The 19,300-nt window shown below is 35.1% G+C and overlaps 1 protein-coding gene across 3 annotated transcripts in view; it reads right to left on the bottom strand.

Annotated features, from left to right (window-relative positions):
- The window catches only part of MFSD6 (major facilitator superfamily domain containing 6), a 99,269-nt gene that overhangs the window by 54,290 nt on the left and 25,679 nt on the right, over nucleotides 1-19,300 (bottom strand). For all 3 annotated transcript variants that reach the window (XM_074215492.1, XM_074215493.1, XM_074215491.1), the window contains one exon: nucleotides 8,535-10,139. In XM_074215492.1, coding sequence (XP_074071593.1) covers nucleotides 8,535-10,087 — 1,553 coding nt within the window. In that variant the 5' untranslated portion in view covers nucleotides 10,088-10,139. The remainder of the gene's footprint in view (nucleotides 1-8,534; nucleotides 10,140-19,300) is intronic.

Here is a 19,300-nt window from a genome sequence, read left to right on the forward strand (position 1 = left end):
TTCAGAATTGAAATGACTTTAAAATTTTGTCATCAGGAATTTAAATTGCCCATCACTACTCTATATGTTAATCTAGTATTACTTTTTGAATATCTACTCATGACAATATTTTTTTTTTAGGTTTTTGCAAGGCAAACGGGGTTAAGTGGCTTGCCCAAGGCCACACAGCTAGGTAATTATTAAGTGTCTGAGACCGGATTTGAACCCAGATACTCCTGACTCCAGGGCCAGTGCTTTATCCACTTACGCCACCTAACTGCCCCATGGCAATATTTTCTAACAATCTTCAGAGCAGAACTAATGTAAAGGAACTGAAGAACTTTTATAGGACACATATAAAAACCTTATGATAGTCCTCATATATTCAGATCATGTATTTTTCTATCTTTATTGATCGGACAAAGAACATCTAAAAACAAAAATTTACGGGAAAATGAACCCTCCCCATAGTGGAATGAATATAAGACAGTCTTCTAATAATAACTTTAAATCATGCAAGCATCACTAATTTTTTTACTTTAAAAATCAATCTGCCTGAAAATCTCAGCAAGCACAATATGACTCACAAAATTCTCTCCAAAGGGATGACTAATGTTGATCTCATCCTGCCCAAAGATGAGAGTTAAGATAGCACAGTCACATAAGCAACTAACCACTTAATGACAACAGCCCATCACAAGTCTATCCCGATGCTCCAATGCCAAGATCCAACTCCCTTGATATACACCAAGCTATACTTAACTGCAAAATATAAGTATTCCACTTGCTGAATAGCTTTATGATTCAGCTTCAGCAGAACCCTACTCTCCCTAAACCAGAAATGATTGTCCTCTTTAGATCTCACACAACATTTTATTTGCAATGTTTTTCATATTATTTTTGTACAGGTTATATCATCTATAATATTATAGGCTTCCTGGAAGCAAGGAGTTTATAATACAGTCATAGAATCATATTTCATCCAAACTTTGTGTCTTTCAGGACCTAACGGACTGTTCTATACATATAGGGTGCTTAATAATTAAAATTCTTTACTGAATTAAATCCTAGGAAATTAAATTCTAATGTACTAAGTGGTACAATGGATAGAGTTCCAGGGAGTCAGAAAGACTCATCTTCCTGAGTTCGAATCTGACTTCAGGCACTTCCTAGCTGTATGACCTTGGGCAAGGAACTTCACCCTGTTTTTCTCAGTTTCCTCATTTATAAAAAAAAAGCTGGAGAAGGAATTGGCAAACCACTCTAGTACCGTTGGCAAGAAAATCCTCAAAAAGTGTCACCAAGAATCAGATATAACTGGAAACAACTAATCAACAAAATTACTTTAGTCAAGGAGGGAGCAAGGTATAAAAGATAAACCCAGAAAAATAGTTTGCATTTTTATATAAAAACAGAATAAAAATGAATTAAAGAGAGAAATTCCATTTACAAGAAAGATAAAAATGCATTATAGTAACCAAGGGGTTAAGGGAGAAAGGTCTAGGACTAAGGAAGAAAAGTCTGATAATGGGATGGCTTAAGGGAAGTCATGGGAACTATTTTTCTATTTCCCTCCAAGCCTGGCTTGATAGAGAATGTAGCAACATCCTACGGATTGATTTATTTAATAACTGTCTGAGAACAGATGTGGTCTAGACAAGGAAAGTAAGGCAGGAAAAGATGAAGAGGAAGAATTTTACCTATTGGAAAGAAAGAAAGGAAAGCTGAAAGTAAAGTATGGGGAATATGAAAGCCCAATCAAAAAAAAAGTAACGTTTTATGTTTCCTAAATTATATGTAAAAACAATTTTTAACATTTGTTGAGTTTTTTAGTTTGCTTTGAATTCCAAATTCTATCCATCCTTCCCCTGATATTTTCATAGCAGTTTAAAGTGAGCAAAATACAAAGTCACATATCACATTTGAGTTCCACAACCCTGTGAGCTAATGACTGTTATGATTATGATGATCCCCATTCTCCAGATGAAGTAACTGATGCACATAAAATTTAAGTGACTCCAACAGGAGTCTGAGGTAGAGTTTCAACCCAATACCTCCTAACTTAAAGTCCAAGGCTCTGTCTACACCATTTATCTGTCTCCTGCACACATGAAACAAATGGGGCTATTCCTACATTAGAGCAGGTGGAAAGTAGACAGGGGATAAACATTCTTTTTTTTTTTTTTAACTTTACACAAATCTTGTTACTTTATTTTTTTGAATAGACTAATTCTTATATACATCATAGGAAATGAATGTTTAAAACTTACTGTCTGACCTTTGAGAAGTTAGTTTAAAAGCATATGATAGGGGCGGCTAGGTGGTGTAGTGGATAAAGCACTGGCTTTGGAGTCAGGAGTACCTGGGTTCAAATCCGGTCTCAGACACATAATAATTACCTAGCTGTGTGGCCTTGGGCAAGCCACTTAACCCCATTTGCCTTGCAAAAAACAAACAAACAAAAAAAAAGCATATGATATTCCCAACTCCTATGACAAAGTTGAGATGTGTCAGATAAATGAGTTTTTGATACATTTCTGAAAGTCTCATACTCTCAATTGTCAGTTCACATCAGATATGGTAGACAGAGGCCATGACTGAATATGGATTTCAGGAGGGGTGTGACAGAGTCTCCCCTCACTTGACTCATTAAATTTTGATAATGAGCAGTTAGAACTCAGAAATCAGCAAATGCTACAAATTAAGGTTTGGATCAATTGTGAATTGTCTAGAGGAATGGTATAACTCAGAAATGGATATCTATGGCTGCATGTTGATTTACAAAACCACAAATTAACATTATCTACATTGTTTTGCATTTTCATTTTGTTAAGCATTTCTAAGTCACATTTTAATCTTTCTCCTTCCTGATAGGATTTTGACTATTCTGGGTCTAGTCTTAAAGTGACTTAAGAGAAAATGATCATAATGAATTTTAAGCATAAAAATGTATCTTGTGCACATTACTTGTCCTCTTTTTGTGAGAACCCACCTCAACAGGATTACAAGGTATCACATATTTGAATATTAGTCTCTCAAGATACACATAAGATCTGTATAAAGAATTTCAAATTATTCTAACAGTAAAGGAAGAACTGGATATTTAGAGGGATATCTCCAGTTCATCCCCAGCTAAGTTAATATCTAGATAGCAAAAATGTTAATACTTCCAAAGTTAAAACAATAAAACCTAAAATCTAATAAGTTGTTTTTTATAATTACAAATATGCTATTTTAGAAAATTAAGAAATGACAAAATTGTTATAAAAAAGAACAGATAATCAGATTAAAGGGAATAAATTAGAAAAAATCTGATGAAGGGGCAACTAGGCGGCACTGTAGATAGATGAATGGCCCTGGAGTCAGGAGGACCTGAGTTCAAACTTAACCACAGACATATACTAGCTATGTGACCCTGGAAAAGGCTTTTTATTTTAATTGCCAAAAAGGGGGGGGGGGGGAGAGAGAGAGAGAGAGAGAGAGAGAGAGAGAGAGAGAGAGAGAGAGAGAGAGAGAGAGAGAGGTAGGTAGGTGTGGGGCTTGTCTTCCCAAATTTAAAAATAAAGTTGAAAATATCAAAAAAACAACTTCTTTCTTTCTTTAAATTGAAGCTGTAATTTCATTATTATTGAGAACTCAGGAATTTCTTCCACCAGTATGGATCAGTACTTTTCTGAAACTTATATTTTTAGAGAATTCTCTTGGCTCTGAAAAGTCAAGTCAAGAAACACTTATTTGGGGGCAGCTAGGTGGCACAGTGTATAGAGAGCAACGGCCCTGGAGTCAGGAGTACCTGAGTTCAATCTGACCTCAGACACTTAATAATTACCTGTGTGGCCTTGGGCAAGCCACTTAATTCCATATGCCTTGCAAAAACCTAAAAAAAATCCCACTTATTAAGCAGCTACCCCTCATATACTGGCATAGGTAATAGCAAAAAAAGGCAAAAACAGTCCCTGCCCTTATGGAGCCCATTGTCTAAGGGGAAAGACAACATTCAAACAACTAAGCACAAACAAGATATGGACAGGATAAACTGGAGTTAATCAAGAGAAGGCAGGCACTAGCTTTAAGAGGGATCAGGAAGGGCATTTTGTAGAAGGGAGGATTTTTGCCTAGGACTTGAAGTAAGCCAGGGAAGCTGAAGAGCAGGGATGAGGGCAGAGACAATGACAAGTTCCTAGTCCAGGTCCCACAGTCATTTTGTTTCTGAGAAAGAACTTGAACTTTGTTCTTTCTGATTTAAGCCAGCTCTCAATCAAAATAGGGAAATTAAATCTAGGAAATAGGATAGAGAATCCAGAAAAAGCACCAAAAGTATACAAGACATTTGATAAATCAAAGATTGTAATTGTATGAATTGCATAAAGGAAAGAGTCAATAAAATTAAGAAAACTCACTAGCAGTATGCTAAAAATATACTGGAAAAAAATCTCAATTAGATAAATTATGTAAATATAACAAAAATTAGAAGAAAAGGAAACAATAGATTTCAATTGTTCAATAGACTTATTTTCTGATGTCTTGTTACAAATAAGAAATTATTAGAGAGGAAAAAACTGATGGATTTGATTTATAACAAAGAAAAAAATTTACTCCACAAAAAAAAGAAATATATCCAAAAGAAAAAAGGAAAAAATAGATTGGAGGAAAAAATGTTGAGGTAAGTACATCTAATAAAAATCTGACAGAACATTTAAGGAAATGAATAGAAAATGACTAGGATAATATCCATTCTCTTATAATCAAATTGTCACAAAATATTAAAAGGCATTGTTAATAATCACCTTATTATTAAAACTCTAATGATCAAAGAATTCCTCTTCAAAGCATCTCCAAAATACCATCCAACACCTACTAAATTAAAAAAAGATGGTTTAACAACTACAAACTTTGATGTCATTAGGACTGTGTAGGAAAAGGCAATCTATTTTGTTGTTGGTAGAGATCAAATCAATAAAATTGTTTTGGAGAAAAATCTAGCAAGATAACAAAATTATAACCTTTAACCAGAAAGCCACAACTAGGACTATATGCAAAAAAAAGTTATTAAAAAAGACCTATGTATGTAAAATTTGCACAATTGCTTTATTTATAACAAAAACTGGAAACAACTAGTTTTTACTGGTTGAAAATTACTAAATGATAGTATTAATATAATGAAAAATAATTATGCCTTAAAAATACAGCTGTATATACAAAAAAGGAAAAATTTATTCAATGTGACATAAAACAAAGCTGAATTTTTAAAATAACAAATATGGAGATAACACCAAAAGTACACTATGGTTGTACCAAAAGTAATAATAACAAAACCTTCTAAATCTACACACAGAAAAAAAAGTAGAAAGGGGATATGAAACAAATTGTTACTATTATATTTATAAAAATACGATTTATTTTCCCTTTCTATCAAACTTTGAGTTGTTTGAATTTTAAAGTTATCACTGGGAATTAATTCACTATCATGTTTGATTTTCTTGAGATTGATAGACTAAAGAGTTATAATTTCAGCTTAATAATCACTAGTGCAGAAATAAAAATATAGTTTTAAGTTGTTTTATACAAGTAAAAAATACAGTATAAGTCCAGTAATAATTTTACAATTATATTTCCAATCTAGCTCTTCTCATTCCACAAAAGATGACAAAAAAACCATTTTTTTTTTGGCATAGGAGAATGCAGATTAAGATTACTTAAATTTTTCTCCCACTGATCTCTTTGTTTCCATACACAAGATCCTCTACTCTATTCATTTTCATGACTGTTCCCCCATGGCTATAATGTCATCTGTGTTGTTGGAAAGGCAGTATCTGTGAATTCCACTCAGTACACCTCTGAGGACCTACTAAGAGTAGTGATGTCTGGATCTTTCCATACAGTATCAGACTCAAATATCATACACATAGCTCTGAACAGGTAAACACAGCTTGAGGAGTGGAAGCAGGAAGTACCAATCATAAGGTAGTTTTCATGACTCATAGCAAGGGTTTATAGGATCCTTTTGCAGAGTCTTAAGTTTCTGTTTAATTGTTTTTCAGTTCTGTCTGCCTCTTGGGAACCCTTTTTGAGGTCCCCCCCCCCAAGATATTGAAGTGGTTTGCCATTTCTTTCTCCAGGTCATTTTAGAAACAAGGGAACTGAGGCAAACAAGGTTAAGTAACTTGCCCAGGTAGTATGTATCTGAGGTTGGATTTGAACTAGGGTCTTTCTGACTTCAGGCCCAGCGCTCTGTTCACCTATAACCTAACTGCCAAGTGTGCCTGAGTAATCCTGAGTTCTTCAAATACAACCCCGCCCCCTGAATTTTACAAATGAAGAAACCAAGGCCAGAAAAGTTAAGCTACTTGTCCAGGTTCACTGAGCTAATAATAAGTATCAGAGTCAAGATTTAAACTCAGGGGCGGCTAGGTGGCACAGTAGATAAAGCACCGGCCTTGGAGTCAGGAGTACCTGGGTTCAAATCTGGTCTCAGACACTTAATAATTACCTAGCTGTGTGGCCTTGGGCAAGCCACTTAACCCTATTTGCCTTGCAAAAAAAAAAAAAAGATTTAAACTCAACCCTGTTACTCTATATCACTAGTGTCAAAATGGGGGCCACTAATGCACACATAAGTATTCCTGTGGATAATATAATGTTATCTGTGTTTTACTGTACTTTTATTTATTTTGCTAAATATTTCCCAAATACATTTTAAACTGGTTCAGGCAGTACTCCTGTGTGATACCAACTTTGACCACACCACATCTTACTCAATCAGTCTCTAATCCGCAGTCTCAACGAAATAGACCAAAATAATGAAAAAGACAAGTTAGTTGGTCTTGGCCTATTTTGAGTAAAAGAGAAAGAACCAAAAACTGGAGAGTGTGGATACCACAAGAAGGGCTGAAAAGGTGAACAAATACTCTACAAGCAAAAATAAGTATTCAATAGTGATTTTCTCCCAAAAACAGAGGTGGGGAACCTTTATTCTGCCAAGGGTCATTTAGATATTTATATCATCATTCAAGGGCCATTTTTGGTCAAACATTTAATTAATTTGCCCCTAAAAAGCTCCTGGATTCACTGAATTTGGAGTCCCTTTCTGAGCTTTCCTTGGCACCTTCACAACAATACAGCAAGCAGGTGGAGATTCCCCACCCCTGCCCTAAAATCACTGGGCTCACGTTTTTTAAAATGGATAGTTCTCTCCCTTTTAACAAAAAGGAAAAGAAAGATAAAATTATCGTTTCCATTTTTAAATTGTTCTTTGTTTCCAAGTCTAGTCAACAAGCATCTATTAAATGTTTATTAAGTGTAGAGTACTGTGCTAAGTGCTGGCCAATTCCCCACCCCCCCCCCCCCCCCCCCCCCCCACAAACAAAACAAATCAACAAAAAGCAATCCTTGTTCTCAAGGAAATGCCAGTCCCAAAAACCTGATGTTTAAAGTGATGCATGCAAACACACTCTCTCTCTCTCTCTCTCTCTCTCTCTCTCTCTCTCTCTCTCTCCTCTCTCTCTCTCTCTCTCATACTGAATGTAGAAGAAGGTTACATATATCTATTATGCTGACTTTCTTCAGACTGGTTTATCCTCTTTTCAGATACTGATATTCTCTCTGAGTACAGAAAAGGTTCCATATTTCAGGGAACATGAGAACAGAAGGATTTTAAACTTGATTCAGCTTCATGCAAACATCAGGGTCTGAAGCAGACAAGGTACTTTGGAAGCTTAGTAAATACAGTATCATTTAAGGATCTTGAAAGAGAGAGATAGTGAGTGGGCAGGGAGTTAATGGTGAAGGGGAAACACAATTTTCTCTACCTTCCTGTCAGGTAAAGATACATTTCTCAGTCCCTTAGTCACAGCCTCAATTTTTTTTAAAAAAGAAAAGGATTTTGTAAGAGTCCTCTTAACATAAGCATAGTGAAAGAAGATTGTGTAATACAAAATCCTTGTTGAATGTGACTGCTATTATTTAAACTACTTCTTAAGTTTTACAATAGGCATAAGTGAAGTAAGGGAAATTTGCTATGACCTGACTCATATAATCCCAAATTAGGAAGTATCTTCCAGTTTGCATTATAAAATACTGGATATATTAACTAAAACATTTTCCATTAAGCAAATCAAAGGAAACAAATGGCAAGGAATTTGTGAAACATTTTCTCTAGATAGAGGTTCTTAACCTTTTTTTGCATCATGGACCCCTTCATACTAGTCTGTTAACCCTATGAAGTCTGTTTTTAAAAGAATAAAATACATAAGATTTTAAAGGAATCAAAGGGGTAGTGAAAATAAAGATTTTTTTCCTCCTCAAGCTCATGGAATCCCCCTGAAATCTAAAAAGGAAGATGTCCATGGACCTCTGGTAAAGAAACCCAAACTAAATGGACAACTGCTCTTTTTCTTTAAATAACAACAAAGAAATGACCAATAATAACAAAATTGAACAAAATACTCTAATTTTTCCCCATAGCACAAGTGATATGACCATGATTTTATATCCAATTAAACACAAAATAAGAACTTAATTCAACCAGGTAATAGCAATGAAAAATATTTTCTTACCTGATATGGCCAATGAGTTCAATGAGTTTGTGACTAAAGAAATAAGCGGTCAGTTCAGAAACATGACTCAGGACAGAGCAGACACCAAACAGGGTTGTGGTGCCATTGAGGTCTTCTAGATGCCAGTAGAGGAAGGTGAATACAAATCCATAGCCAAACCCCATAAACCATGCCACAAACAACACAGAGCCATACTGTACACTGCAAAGCAGCTTAATTAGATCCCAAAAACTAAATGCTTGTGACTGACTAGAGCTGGTTGGTGTTTCTTCAGAGGATTCAGTAGAATTATTTCTCTCCACCTGAGGGATTTCCACTTCTTTCCCTTTGTTGTTATTACTTTTGAAATGACTGTAGCGGAAGCGGAACTGAGTAGCCACTATTAAAGCCATAGTCATCAGGACCCCAAAAACGATGAAGACTATCTGGTAGTTCCTGTATTCAGGGGGCTTACATCCTTGACCATCAATGAGAACGTCAATGTGAGTGTAGTCGATACCAATACCCACTGAGAGCATGGCCAATCCCCAACCTAGAGAACCCCACATACGTTGTAATCCATAGCGATCTCTGTGTTTTCCCAGATACTGTAGTGTGACTGTGTCCACAATGGTGACCGAGGATGCACTGAAAAACTCTCCTATGATGACAACCAACAGGATCACCAGAAATATCGCTTCCACCTCTTGCTGATCATAAACAAGAGTACGCTGGTCTGATGGTGATACTTTGGTAGTGAGAGAAGGGATGGCTGTCACTTTGGTGGAATTCTCAGTTACAACTGGAGTTGTAATGGTGCTTATGTTCTCGATTAAGAGCATAGAACTGTTAGTATTTAGAGCCGTTGGTGGCTGAACAGAAGATACAACTGCTGTGTCATCTGCTGGGGAAGGAGATACAAGTCCAGGGCTGGTTAACATCAAATTGGCAATTGAATTCCTTTTCACCAGAACTTTTGATGTTGTGGCATGGATTATGGTAAGGGGAGGGATAACTGAAGAATTTGGAGGAATAGTAGTTAAATGATGACTCCCATTGGTTGGATGCACTGTAGGTGGGATCTTTGGTACACATCTCAAGGTAGCTGGTTTGACAAATCCTATACCAAGATTGAATAAAACCCAACATAAAAGTGAAAAGAGGAGGACAATTTTACCCTTTCTAAAGCGGTCAGCCACTACACCCCAAAAGGGAGCACTGCAGAATTCAATGAAATATCTAATGCCCACTAATAGTCCACTCTGACTGGGTGACATGCCCAGTTGTTTATAGTACACAGGTAAAAGTGGATAAAGAGAGCCATAGGCAGAATAAAAGAAAAAATAAAAGACCTTTGAAATAAGAAGATCATTGTTTATTTTAACACAGTGTTTCTCAATCCAGTCTATTTCTTCTTCTGGGATAGTGGAAGTCTCTGTTGAGGAGGGGGTTTCATTTGCAGGCTGCTGATCTGGTTCCCTGGAAATACCATTAAAAGGATCAGCAAGTACATATTTTCTCTTCTGTTCTTCTTCATCATCAGTCAAAATGGCAACTTTATCATCAGTCGCCATGTTTTTCTATAAGCATCAGATAGTTGATATTTTCAAAATTTTTCTAGTTGATCTGTGAAGAAAAAATATATATATGTTTAGAATTGACAATTTTGACATTAAAACTGATTCTACTTTATTAAGCTTACAGACAGCTAAGAAAGTTTTATGTCATTCAATAAATAGCAACTATGGGGAAAAAAAAGATGTTTTATCAACCAATTTGAATCATGTGTCTACAAGTCAAGAAAACACTGAAGAGGGGTGGCTAGGTGGCACAGTAGATAGAGCACCAGCCCTGGAATCAGAAGTACCTGAGTTCAAATCCAGCCTCAGACACTTATCACCTAGCTGTGTGACCTTGGGAAAGCCACTTAACCCCATTTGCCTTGCAATGATCTTAAAAAAAAAACACTGAAGAAAGTAAATAGTTTCAAAAAAATGCTCTAACCATAACACAGTATTAATTTTGACAAATGATTCTTTCCAATATAAAGTTTTAATTGACCAATTAATCTTCAATCTAAGTTATCCATTTAGTTCCCAGAAAAGAATAAACATCACATGTCCTTCCAACAAATAAACAAAGCAAAATTACAACTTAATGGGCAAGGAAAAAACCTTCTTATACTCATAACAAAGAAATACTTGTAAGGAAGAGTTAGCTGATTGCAATATTTGTATTATATAGTGTAACAATAACAACAACCAAAACAGTTATTTATATAGTGCTTTAAAGTCTGCAAAGCACTTTACATATATTATCTCATTTGATCTTAACAATCCAATAAAGTGCTGTTACTATCCCTATTTTACAGAACAGGAAACTGAGGCTGAAAGGTTAAATGTCCCTGGTCTAGGGACACAGAGCTAGTAAGTTTATGAAGCAGGATCAAAATAAGGTGGTCCTGATGCCATTCAGTTCTATCCTCTTCACTACCAAGCTGCCTAGAGATACAACCTCTTTCTGGAGACAAAACACCATACAGTACTTGCTATCAGGGATTAAGTCATTCTATTTTCCATTCATAATAATTTGTTTTAAATATCATATATGGTATATATTATTTGTATATTGGAAATTATGTTTTAGAGTCAAGATAGTCCATTTTGTTATTAGATTAGAAACACTAAAAAAAAGGTCTTTTGAGAAGTTGAAACAATGGTGACAGTTACCAGTCTTCCTCACTCTTCTTATGTGCATGACAGAATGGTCTAACCTGTTTATTATGATCATGGACTGATTTACAACACTGAGAGGTTGCTGGCTTGGAATTTAATTCAGCCTGAGATACCCAGGGCCATCTCCAGTCATCCTGATTCATCTCTGGCCACTGGATTCAGATGGCTCCAGAGGGGAGAAGGTGAAGCTGGTGACCTAGCACAGCGCCCCCAACCCCAACACACACACACACACACACACACACACACACACACACACACACTCAAATTCAATTCATGTGCCTGTCATGGCATCACCTGCCTGATCATGGTCTTCTTCAAGAATGGAGGACAAACATTAGCGCTGTCATCATAGGTAAGTCACTTAGTCTCCTTCAGGTTTAGTTTCCTGGTCTATAAAATGGGAATATAATGCCCATCCCATAGGGTTTTGTGAGAATCAAATGAAAAATCTTGTGAAGTGCCTTGCAAATCTTAAAATCTTAAAAGAAAATATGACCAGTGTGAGAAGCATAGAAAGCTAGCAATTATTAATACTTTGCACTCTCAAAACAACTACCAGAAACAGTTATTGCTATCTGTCTGATACACACACAATAAAAAGTCTAAGATATCTCATACTTTATGGCCATCCCCAAATTTAGGCAATAGCCTATGAGCTGCTTTATATCACTTTTTACAAAACTGTTTTCTTAAAATTACTGGAACTTTGCTCACTACTCTTTTTAGCCTAAAAATCTAAGTAGAAAAGAGAGGTGGGGGCGGCTAGGTGGCATAGTGGATAAAGCACCAGCCTTGGAGTCAGGAGTACCTGGTTCAAATCTGGTCTCAGACACTTAATAATTACTTAGCTGTGTGGCCTTCAGCAAGCCACTTAACCCCATTTGCCTTGCAAAAACCTTAAAAAGAAAAAAAAAAGAAAAGAAAAGAGAGGTGGATAATGTATCAGTTTTCTATTCATTATACACTGTTATCACAAAATTAAGCTAAAATACTTTAAAATTAATCTAAAAATAATTTAAAAATAAAAATTACATATATTTAGTTCATATACAATGTATATTTTATACAGAAGATGTTAAAAACTGGATGTAACATTTTATTTTTAGCTAAGTGCAAGCAAGAGGTAATCTAGAAATATCAGAATCTTTCTGTTAAACAGATCTCATGTTTTGAAAACTAATCCTGCAGATTTACTTGAATTTCCCTTCTTAACAAAAGCTTTCACCTGTCTCAGGGAAGCTTATGCAAATTTCTCCCAATTCAATTTTGATCTCAGAAAAGAACAAATGCTCTCATTTTTACCTTAAAGATTATCCTCCTCACTAGACTGATTGCTGAGCTTCAATGTCCCTGTCCTTGTTGTTTTTAAAATATAGTCATACGAAACATTATTTAAAAAAATCAAAATTAGTTACCAATATCTTTCTATCTTCATTAATTAAAACATTTTAAAATAAATGTTTATATTTATTCTTTTTAAAAACACCTGTCATTTCCCAGAGATCTCCTATTCCACCCTTGTAACAAAGAAGTATAATTCAGTAAAACAAACCAAAATTAGTCATTATAGACCCAGTATGTCCCATTCTCTACCTGTAGTCCACTTCTCAACTGAAAGAAGGAATTATATTTTAGTATCTGGAGTCAAGATTGGTCAGGCAGTGATTTAGAGTTCTTACATTTTTCAGTACTGTCTTGAACTATTTCTTTTGGTTTTTGCAAAGCAATGTGGTTAAGTGACTTGCCCAAGGTCTAACACAGCTAAATTAGTATTAAGTGTTTGAGGTTGGATTTGAATTCAGGTCCTTCTGACTCCAGGACCTGTGCTCTATCCACTGTGCCACCTAGTTGCCCTGAACTATTTCTTATAGACATGATGCTACTTGGTTATCACATAGCCATTCTTACCCCTTTTCCAGTTACCTTGTCAGCTCTAATGTTCATACCTATCAACTGCTGAGTCCTTGTAGAAGGCTGAGAAATAGACAATACCTATCTCATAAGTTGAGCAGTAGATGTTCAAATGCTAAAAGGAATGCATGCTGTGTCTCTATCAAGTGAAGAATGTGTCTTTCCACAGCATGTTGATTTTACTTTGATAAAAATAATTTTTTCCTGGCCAACAGTCTTTCTGTCATATGAATTCATGTGATTCATCACAGGGCTACGCTTATCTTAGCAAAAAATGGAAGTACAGCATAATTTCAAATGTTTAGAATGAGTAGAATTGAGCTGAAATTCTACACTCAAATATTCAAGAATGTTCCTATCAGCTCATAGTTATTCTCACTACTATTAATTAGATTGAGTCTTTGACATGACTGGTTACAAAGGGCCTTTGACTCAGTACTTTCAGGTCTTATTTAAGTTCCTATCAGGAAATCCCAAAACATTTGGGGAAATTAACAAAATTAATTAAAGCTATTGACACAGGTTCAAGAACAGAAATAAATTAACTAACACCAGACTAATTTAGAAAAGGAAAAATATAGATGAACAAAATAATCAAGTTACATGAAAAAAATTTCATGTATAATTTGTTTCTAAATAAATCTGCTGATTCTTGATATGAATCTTCCACTAAAGTCACAGTTTTCACAGTGAAGATCTGATGAGCTAATATATATATATATATATAAAGTACTTTGTAAACCTTAACATACTATGCAAATATCATTTATTAATATTCTCAGCAGCTATTGGAATTCATACAGGCCATCTATCTACTGAGGCAAGTAAGAGATCAATAGAAATAATTTCCATTCTGACAAAATTAGAAGCCAAAATAATCATCAACATTATCACAGAAAACATAACACGGCCTCTTTTAGAACTTGTTAAATATGCTACTAATCCCCACAATGAATTACAAGAACAGCAGGTATATTCTAAATTATTAATGATGGCAATGAAATGTTTCCTGGAAAAGGTATTTAAGGTATTTAAATCAAAGTTGCCCTTAACATTTTTTGTTTTCCACCCCCAGAGGCAGTATTGAAAAGCATCTGAAAATACATTCAAAAGAAAAATAAACTATGTTATAATTGTTTAGTAATATTTTCCTCAGGTTACACTTGTGCAAGACTAATTGCAGCATATTTTTAAAAATAAAAACTATTTTTGACAAGTAGGCTGAGAACCAACCATCTGGGGAAAAAAGCTTATCAGTACCTCCCTACTTAGCAATGTCATCATGCTTCTGCCCTTAGATAAAAAGACTAGGAAAGAATAAGAAAAGTATTTCTTGAACTCCTTGAAGTGGCTTAAAACAACTATTCACAAAATGAGGTCTGTTGACTTCTAGGGTCTCTGAGGCTTTTCAGGAATCCATGAGGTCAAAACTATTTCCATAATAATACTAAGGCATTATTTGCCTAATAAAATCCTAATCAAACTGTGTATACCCTTTGAATCAGCAATACCACTTATTAGGTCTGTATCCCAAAGAGATTTTAAAAAAGGGAAAAGGACCCACATCTACAAAAATATTTAAAGCAGTTCTTGTTGTGACAAGAATTGGAAATTGAAGGAATGCCCATCAATGGGGAAATGGATGAACAAATTGTGGTAGATAAGTGCAATGGAATACTACTGTGCTATCAGAACTGATGAGCAGGGAGATTTCAAAAAAATTTGGAAAGACTTACATGAGCTGATGCTGAGTGAAATGAGCAGAACCAGGAGAACATTGTTCAAAGTAACAAGTGTCACTGCGCAATGATTGACTATGACTGACTTAACTCTTCTCAACAATTCCAAAAGACTCATGATGGAAAATGCTATCCAACATCAAGAGAAATAACTCAGGAGATTATTTTCACTTTTTTTATTTTTGTGGATTTCCTTTTTGTTATGTTTCTTTTTTCACAACATGGCTAATATGGAAATATGTCTTTCTATATGAGATTGCTTGCCACCTTGGGGAAGGGGGGTGAGAGGGAGGAAGAGAGAGAAAAAATTTGAAACTCAAAATCTTATGGAAAATGAACGTGAAAACTATCTTTACATGTAATTAGAAAAAATAAAATACTATTTGTCAAAAAAAATCCTCCTTTCTTCCCTGCTTCTTAACTGTGTGGGGCCAGATTTTCTATATATACTTCCATCAAAACGAAATATAGCAGCAGATTGAATAAAGAAGCAGATAAGAAAATTTAGCTAGCTGTCTTCTAATAATTCTACTCTAAAGAGATTTGCAAAAATACATAAAATAACAGTTATTCCTTCTATTTTTTGAAACCAAAGTTATTTTTCATAAAACTATTAGAAAAATGAATGTTACTTATTTTAACATGTAATAGGTTTTTGCTTAAAATATTTTAAAATTTCGTTAGTTTTAAATATATCTATAGATATAACTCAGACTTCTTTGAGGTCCTCAGTAATTTTTAAGAGAACAAAAGGCTCCTGAGATAAAAGAGTTTAGACATTTCTGGTTTAGAAGACCTCCTTAGGTCAATAGGCTACTCTCCAGCTCAAGAAGCTCCAATGACTTCCTATGGTCTCTTGGGTAAAATACAAACCCTATTGTGAACAGTATTTAAAGTTCTTCATAGCAGGGCTCCAGTCTACCTTTGCAGGCTAACTGTACATCACTCACCTTTATATTCACTTACATTCTGGCCAAACTGGTCTACTTCATTTCTTGCTGGTCTCTGTGTCCCCAAATACCCTCCTTATCTCTGCCTCAGAGAATCTCTAACTTCATTCAAGGCTTGGTGCAAATTTCACCTCCTACATCATCATCCCTATCCTACACAAATCCCTTCCCTCACTGTAATCACCCTCATTTATTTGGCATATCATCTAGATCTGCTTTTTCTTCTTGAAGGTACCTAATACAGAGCCTTGTAATACAATAGATACAATAAATGCTTGAATAAACTTTTCAGTTATTTCCATTTTTTTTAGTTTATGAGCTCAAAGCATAATTATAACTAATGCCACTCCTTATAAAAATGCAGACATAAATTAAAACTCCTCCACAAGTCTTCGCAGATGTTACCTTGAGTTCATTTTCTGCTGTCTTCTCAGAAACTCATTTTCAAATCCCAGTAATAGTCATGGCATTTGATAGATATTTATAGTTTTTAAAATTTACAAAGTTTTTTGCACAGGTTATCTCACTGGATATTCTCAACAACCCTTTGAGAGAGGTACTGCAATTATTTATTCCCATTTTATACTTGAAGAAAATGAGGCTCTGGGAGATAAACTGCTTTGCCCCAGATCACAATGCTACTTAAATGAAGGCGTAAGATTTGAAGCCTGGCTTGCCTCATTCTTAAGATCAGCATTCTTTCCACTAACACCAAACTACCTCTCAGAAGCAACAGAACTTTCCAAAATAAAGCATTATTCAGGGACATGGATCTTAATGTTGTCGGCTCTAATAGATGTGCTGGCAGTGATGACAGCTTTAGGGGTTCTCAGGCATGGAGCCAAGGTAAGAAAAAAGAAGACTGAAGTTGGAATTATCCCAGACTCTAATACTGCAAGAGACTAAAGCACATACTGATCAAGGTACAAGCTGTATCCCTCTGGAAGGGCACATGGAGAATATATCTCAGAATTTTCTGTCTTTCATCTAGGTCATCCTGACATGGCTCATTTGGGACTGGTACTAAGCCAGATTTTTCAAGAAGACCCAGTAAGTCTCCCTGTGGGAAAGAATATATGATCCCAACAACCCTATCTCAGAAAAAGAAATTCAACAAGCCATCATTGAACTCCCTAAGAAAAAATCTCCAGGGCCTGATGGATTCACAAGTGAATTATACCAAACATTTAAGGAACAATTGGTCCCAATTCTATATAAACTATGTGGAAAAAAATAGGGAAAGACAAAACTCTGCCTAACTCTTTAGGAGGAATTAAAACGGAGAAAGAAAATTATAGACCTATCTCCCTGATGAATATACATGCAAAAATCTTAAATAAAATCTTAGCAAAACAATTACAACAAGTTATCACTGGGATAATACATTATGACCAAGTATGATTTATCTCAGGAATGCAGGGTTGGTTCAATATTAAGAAAACTGTTGGTATAATTAATTTTATCAACAAGAAACCTATCAGAAATTATATGATTATATCAATAGCTGCTGAAAAAGCTTTTGACAAAACACAGCACCCATTCCTACTAAAAACACTAGAAAGTGTAGGAATAATATTCCTTAGAATAATAAGCAGTATCTATCTGAAACCATCACCAAACATTATATTCAAAGGGGAGAGGCTAGAGGCATTCCCAATAAGATCAGGGGTGAAACAAGGATGCCCATTATCACCACTATTATTCAATATCATATTAGAAATGTTAGCTTCATCAATTAGAGAAGAAAAGGAAATTGAAGGAATTAGAATTGGGAAGGAAGAGACAAAACTCTCACTCTTTGCAGATGACATGATGGTCTACCTAGAGAATTCCAAGAAATCATCCAAAAAACTACTGGAAACAATTAGCAACTTTGGCAAAGTTGCAGGATATAAAATAAACCCTCATAAATCCTCAACTTTTCTATATATGACTAGCAAGATACAGCAGGAAAAGCTAGAAAGAGAAATCCCATTCAAAGTAACTTCAGACAATACAAAATACCTGGGAATCTATTTGCCAAGGCAGACTCAGAAACTTTTTGAAAACAATTACAAAACACTTCTCACACAAATAAAATCAGATTTAAATAACTTGTTAAATATCAACTGCTCATGGATAGGTAGAGCTAATATAATAAAAATGACAATTCTACCAAAACTAAACTACCTGTTTAGTGCCCTACCAATCAAAATTCCAAAAAAAAATTACTTTAATGAGTTAGAAAAAGTGGTAAGTAAATTCATATGGAGAAATAAAGTCAAGAATTTCTAGGGATTCAATGAAAAAAGTACAAAAGAAGGTGGCTTAGCTCTACCTGATCTAAAATTATATTATAAAGCATCAGTCATCAAAACTGTCTGGCATTGGCTAAGAAACAGAGTGGTGGACCAGTGGAATAGACTAGGTGCAATAGCAGGAAATGATTATAGTAATCTGCAGTTTGATAAATCCAAAGAATCCAGCTATTGGGCTAAAAACTCTCTCTTTGATAAAAACTGCTGGGAAAATTGTAAGTTAGTATGGAAGAAACTTAGATTAAACTAACACCTCACACCCTATACCAAGATAAGATCCAAATGGATACAGGATTTAGAAATAAAAAATATTATGAGCAAACTAGAAGATCAAGGAGTAGTTTATCTGTCAGATCTATGGAACGGGAAGCAGTTTATGACTAAGGAAGAGATGGAGAACATCACTAAAAACAAATGATGATTTTGATTACATTAAATTAAAAAGCTTTTGCACAAATAAAACCACTGCAACCAAGATCAAAAGAAATGTAGTAAATTGGGAAACAATCTTTTCAACTAGTATTTCTGACAAAGCACTTATTTCTAAAATATACAGATAACTGAGTCAAATTTTTAAAAAAAGCCATTCCCTAATTGACAAATAAGCAAAGGATATGCAAAGGCAATTTATAGATGAGATCAAAGTGATCCATAGTCATATGAAAAACTGCTCTAAATCATTACTTATTAGAGAAATGCAAATTAAAGCTGCTCTGAGGTACCACCTCACACCTCTCAGACTGGCCAATATGACCAGAAAGGACAGTGATCATTGTTGGAAGGATTGTGGGAAATCTGAGACACTAATACATTGTTGGTGGAGCTGTGAACTCAGTCAACCTTTCTGGAGAGAACTTTGGAATTATGATCAAAGGGCAACAAAAATGTGCATACCCTTTGATCCAGCAATACCACTACTGGGTCTATACTCTGAAGAGATGATGAAAAAGGGTAAAAACATCACTTGTACAAAAATATTCGTAGAGCCCTGTTTGTGGTGGCAAAGAATTGGAAATCAAATAAATTTCCTTCAACTGGGGAATGGCTTAACAAACTGTGATATATGTATGTCATGGAACACTATCGTTCTATTAGAAACAAGGAGGGATGGGAATTTAGGGATGCCTGGAAGGATTTGAATGAACTGATGCC

The sequence above is a fragment of the Macrotis lagotis genome, chromosome 1 (genome assembly GCF_037893015.1).
Source record: "Macrotis lagotis isolate mMagLag1 chromosome 1, bilby.v1.9.chrom.fasta, whole genome shotgun sequence".
NCBI lineage: Eukaryota > Metazoa > Chordata > Mammalia > Peramelemorphia > Peramelidae > Macrotis > Macrotis lagotis.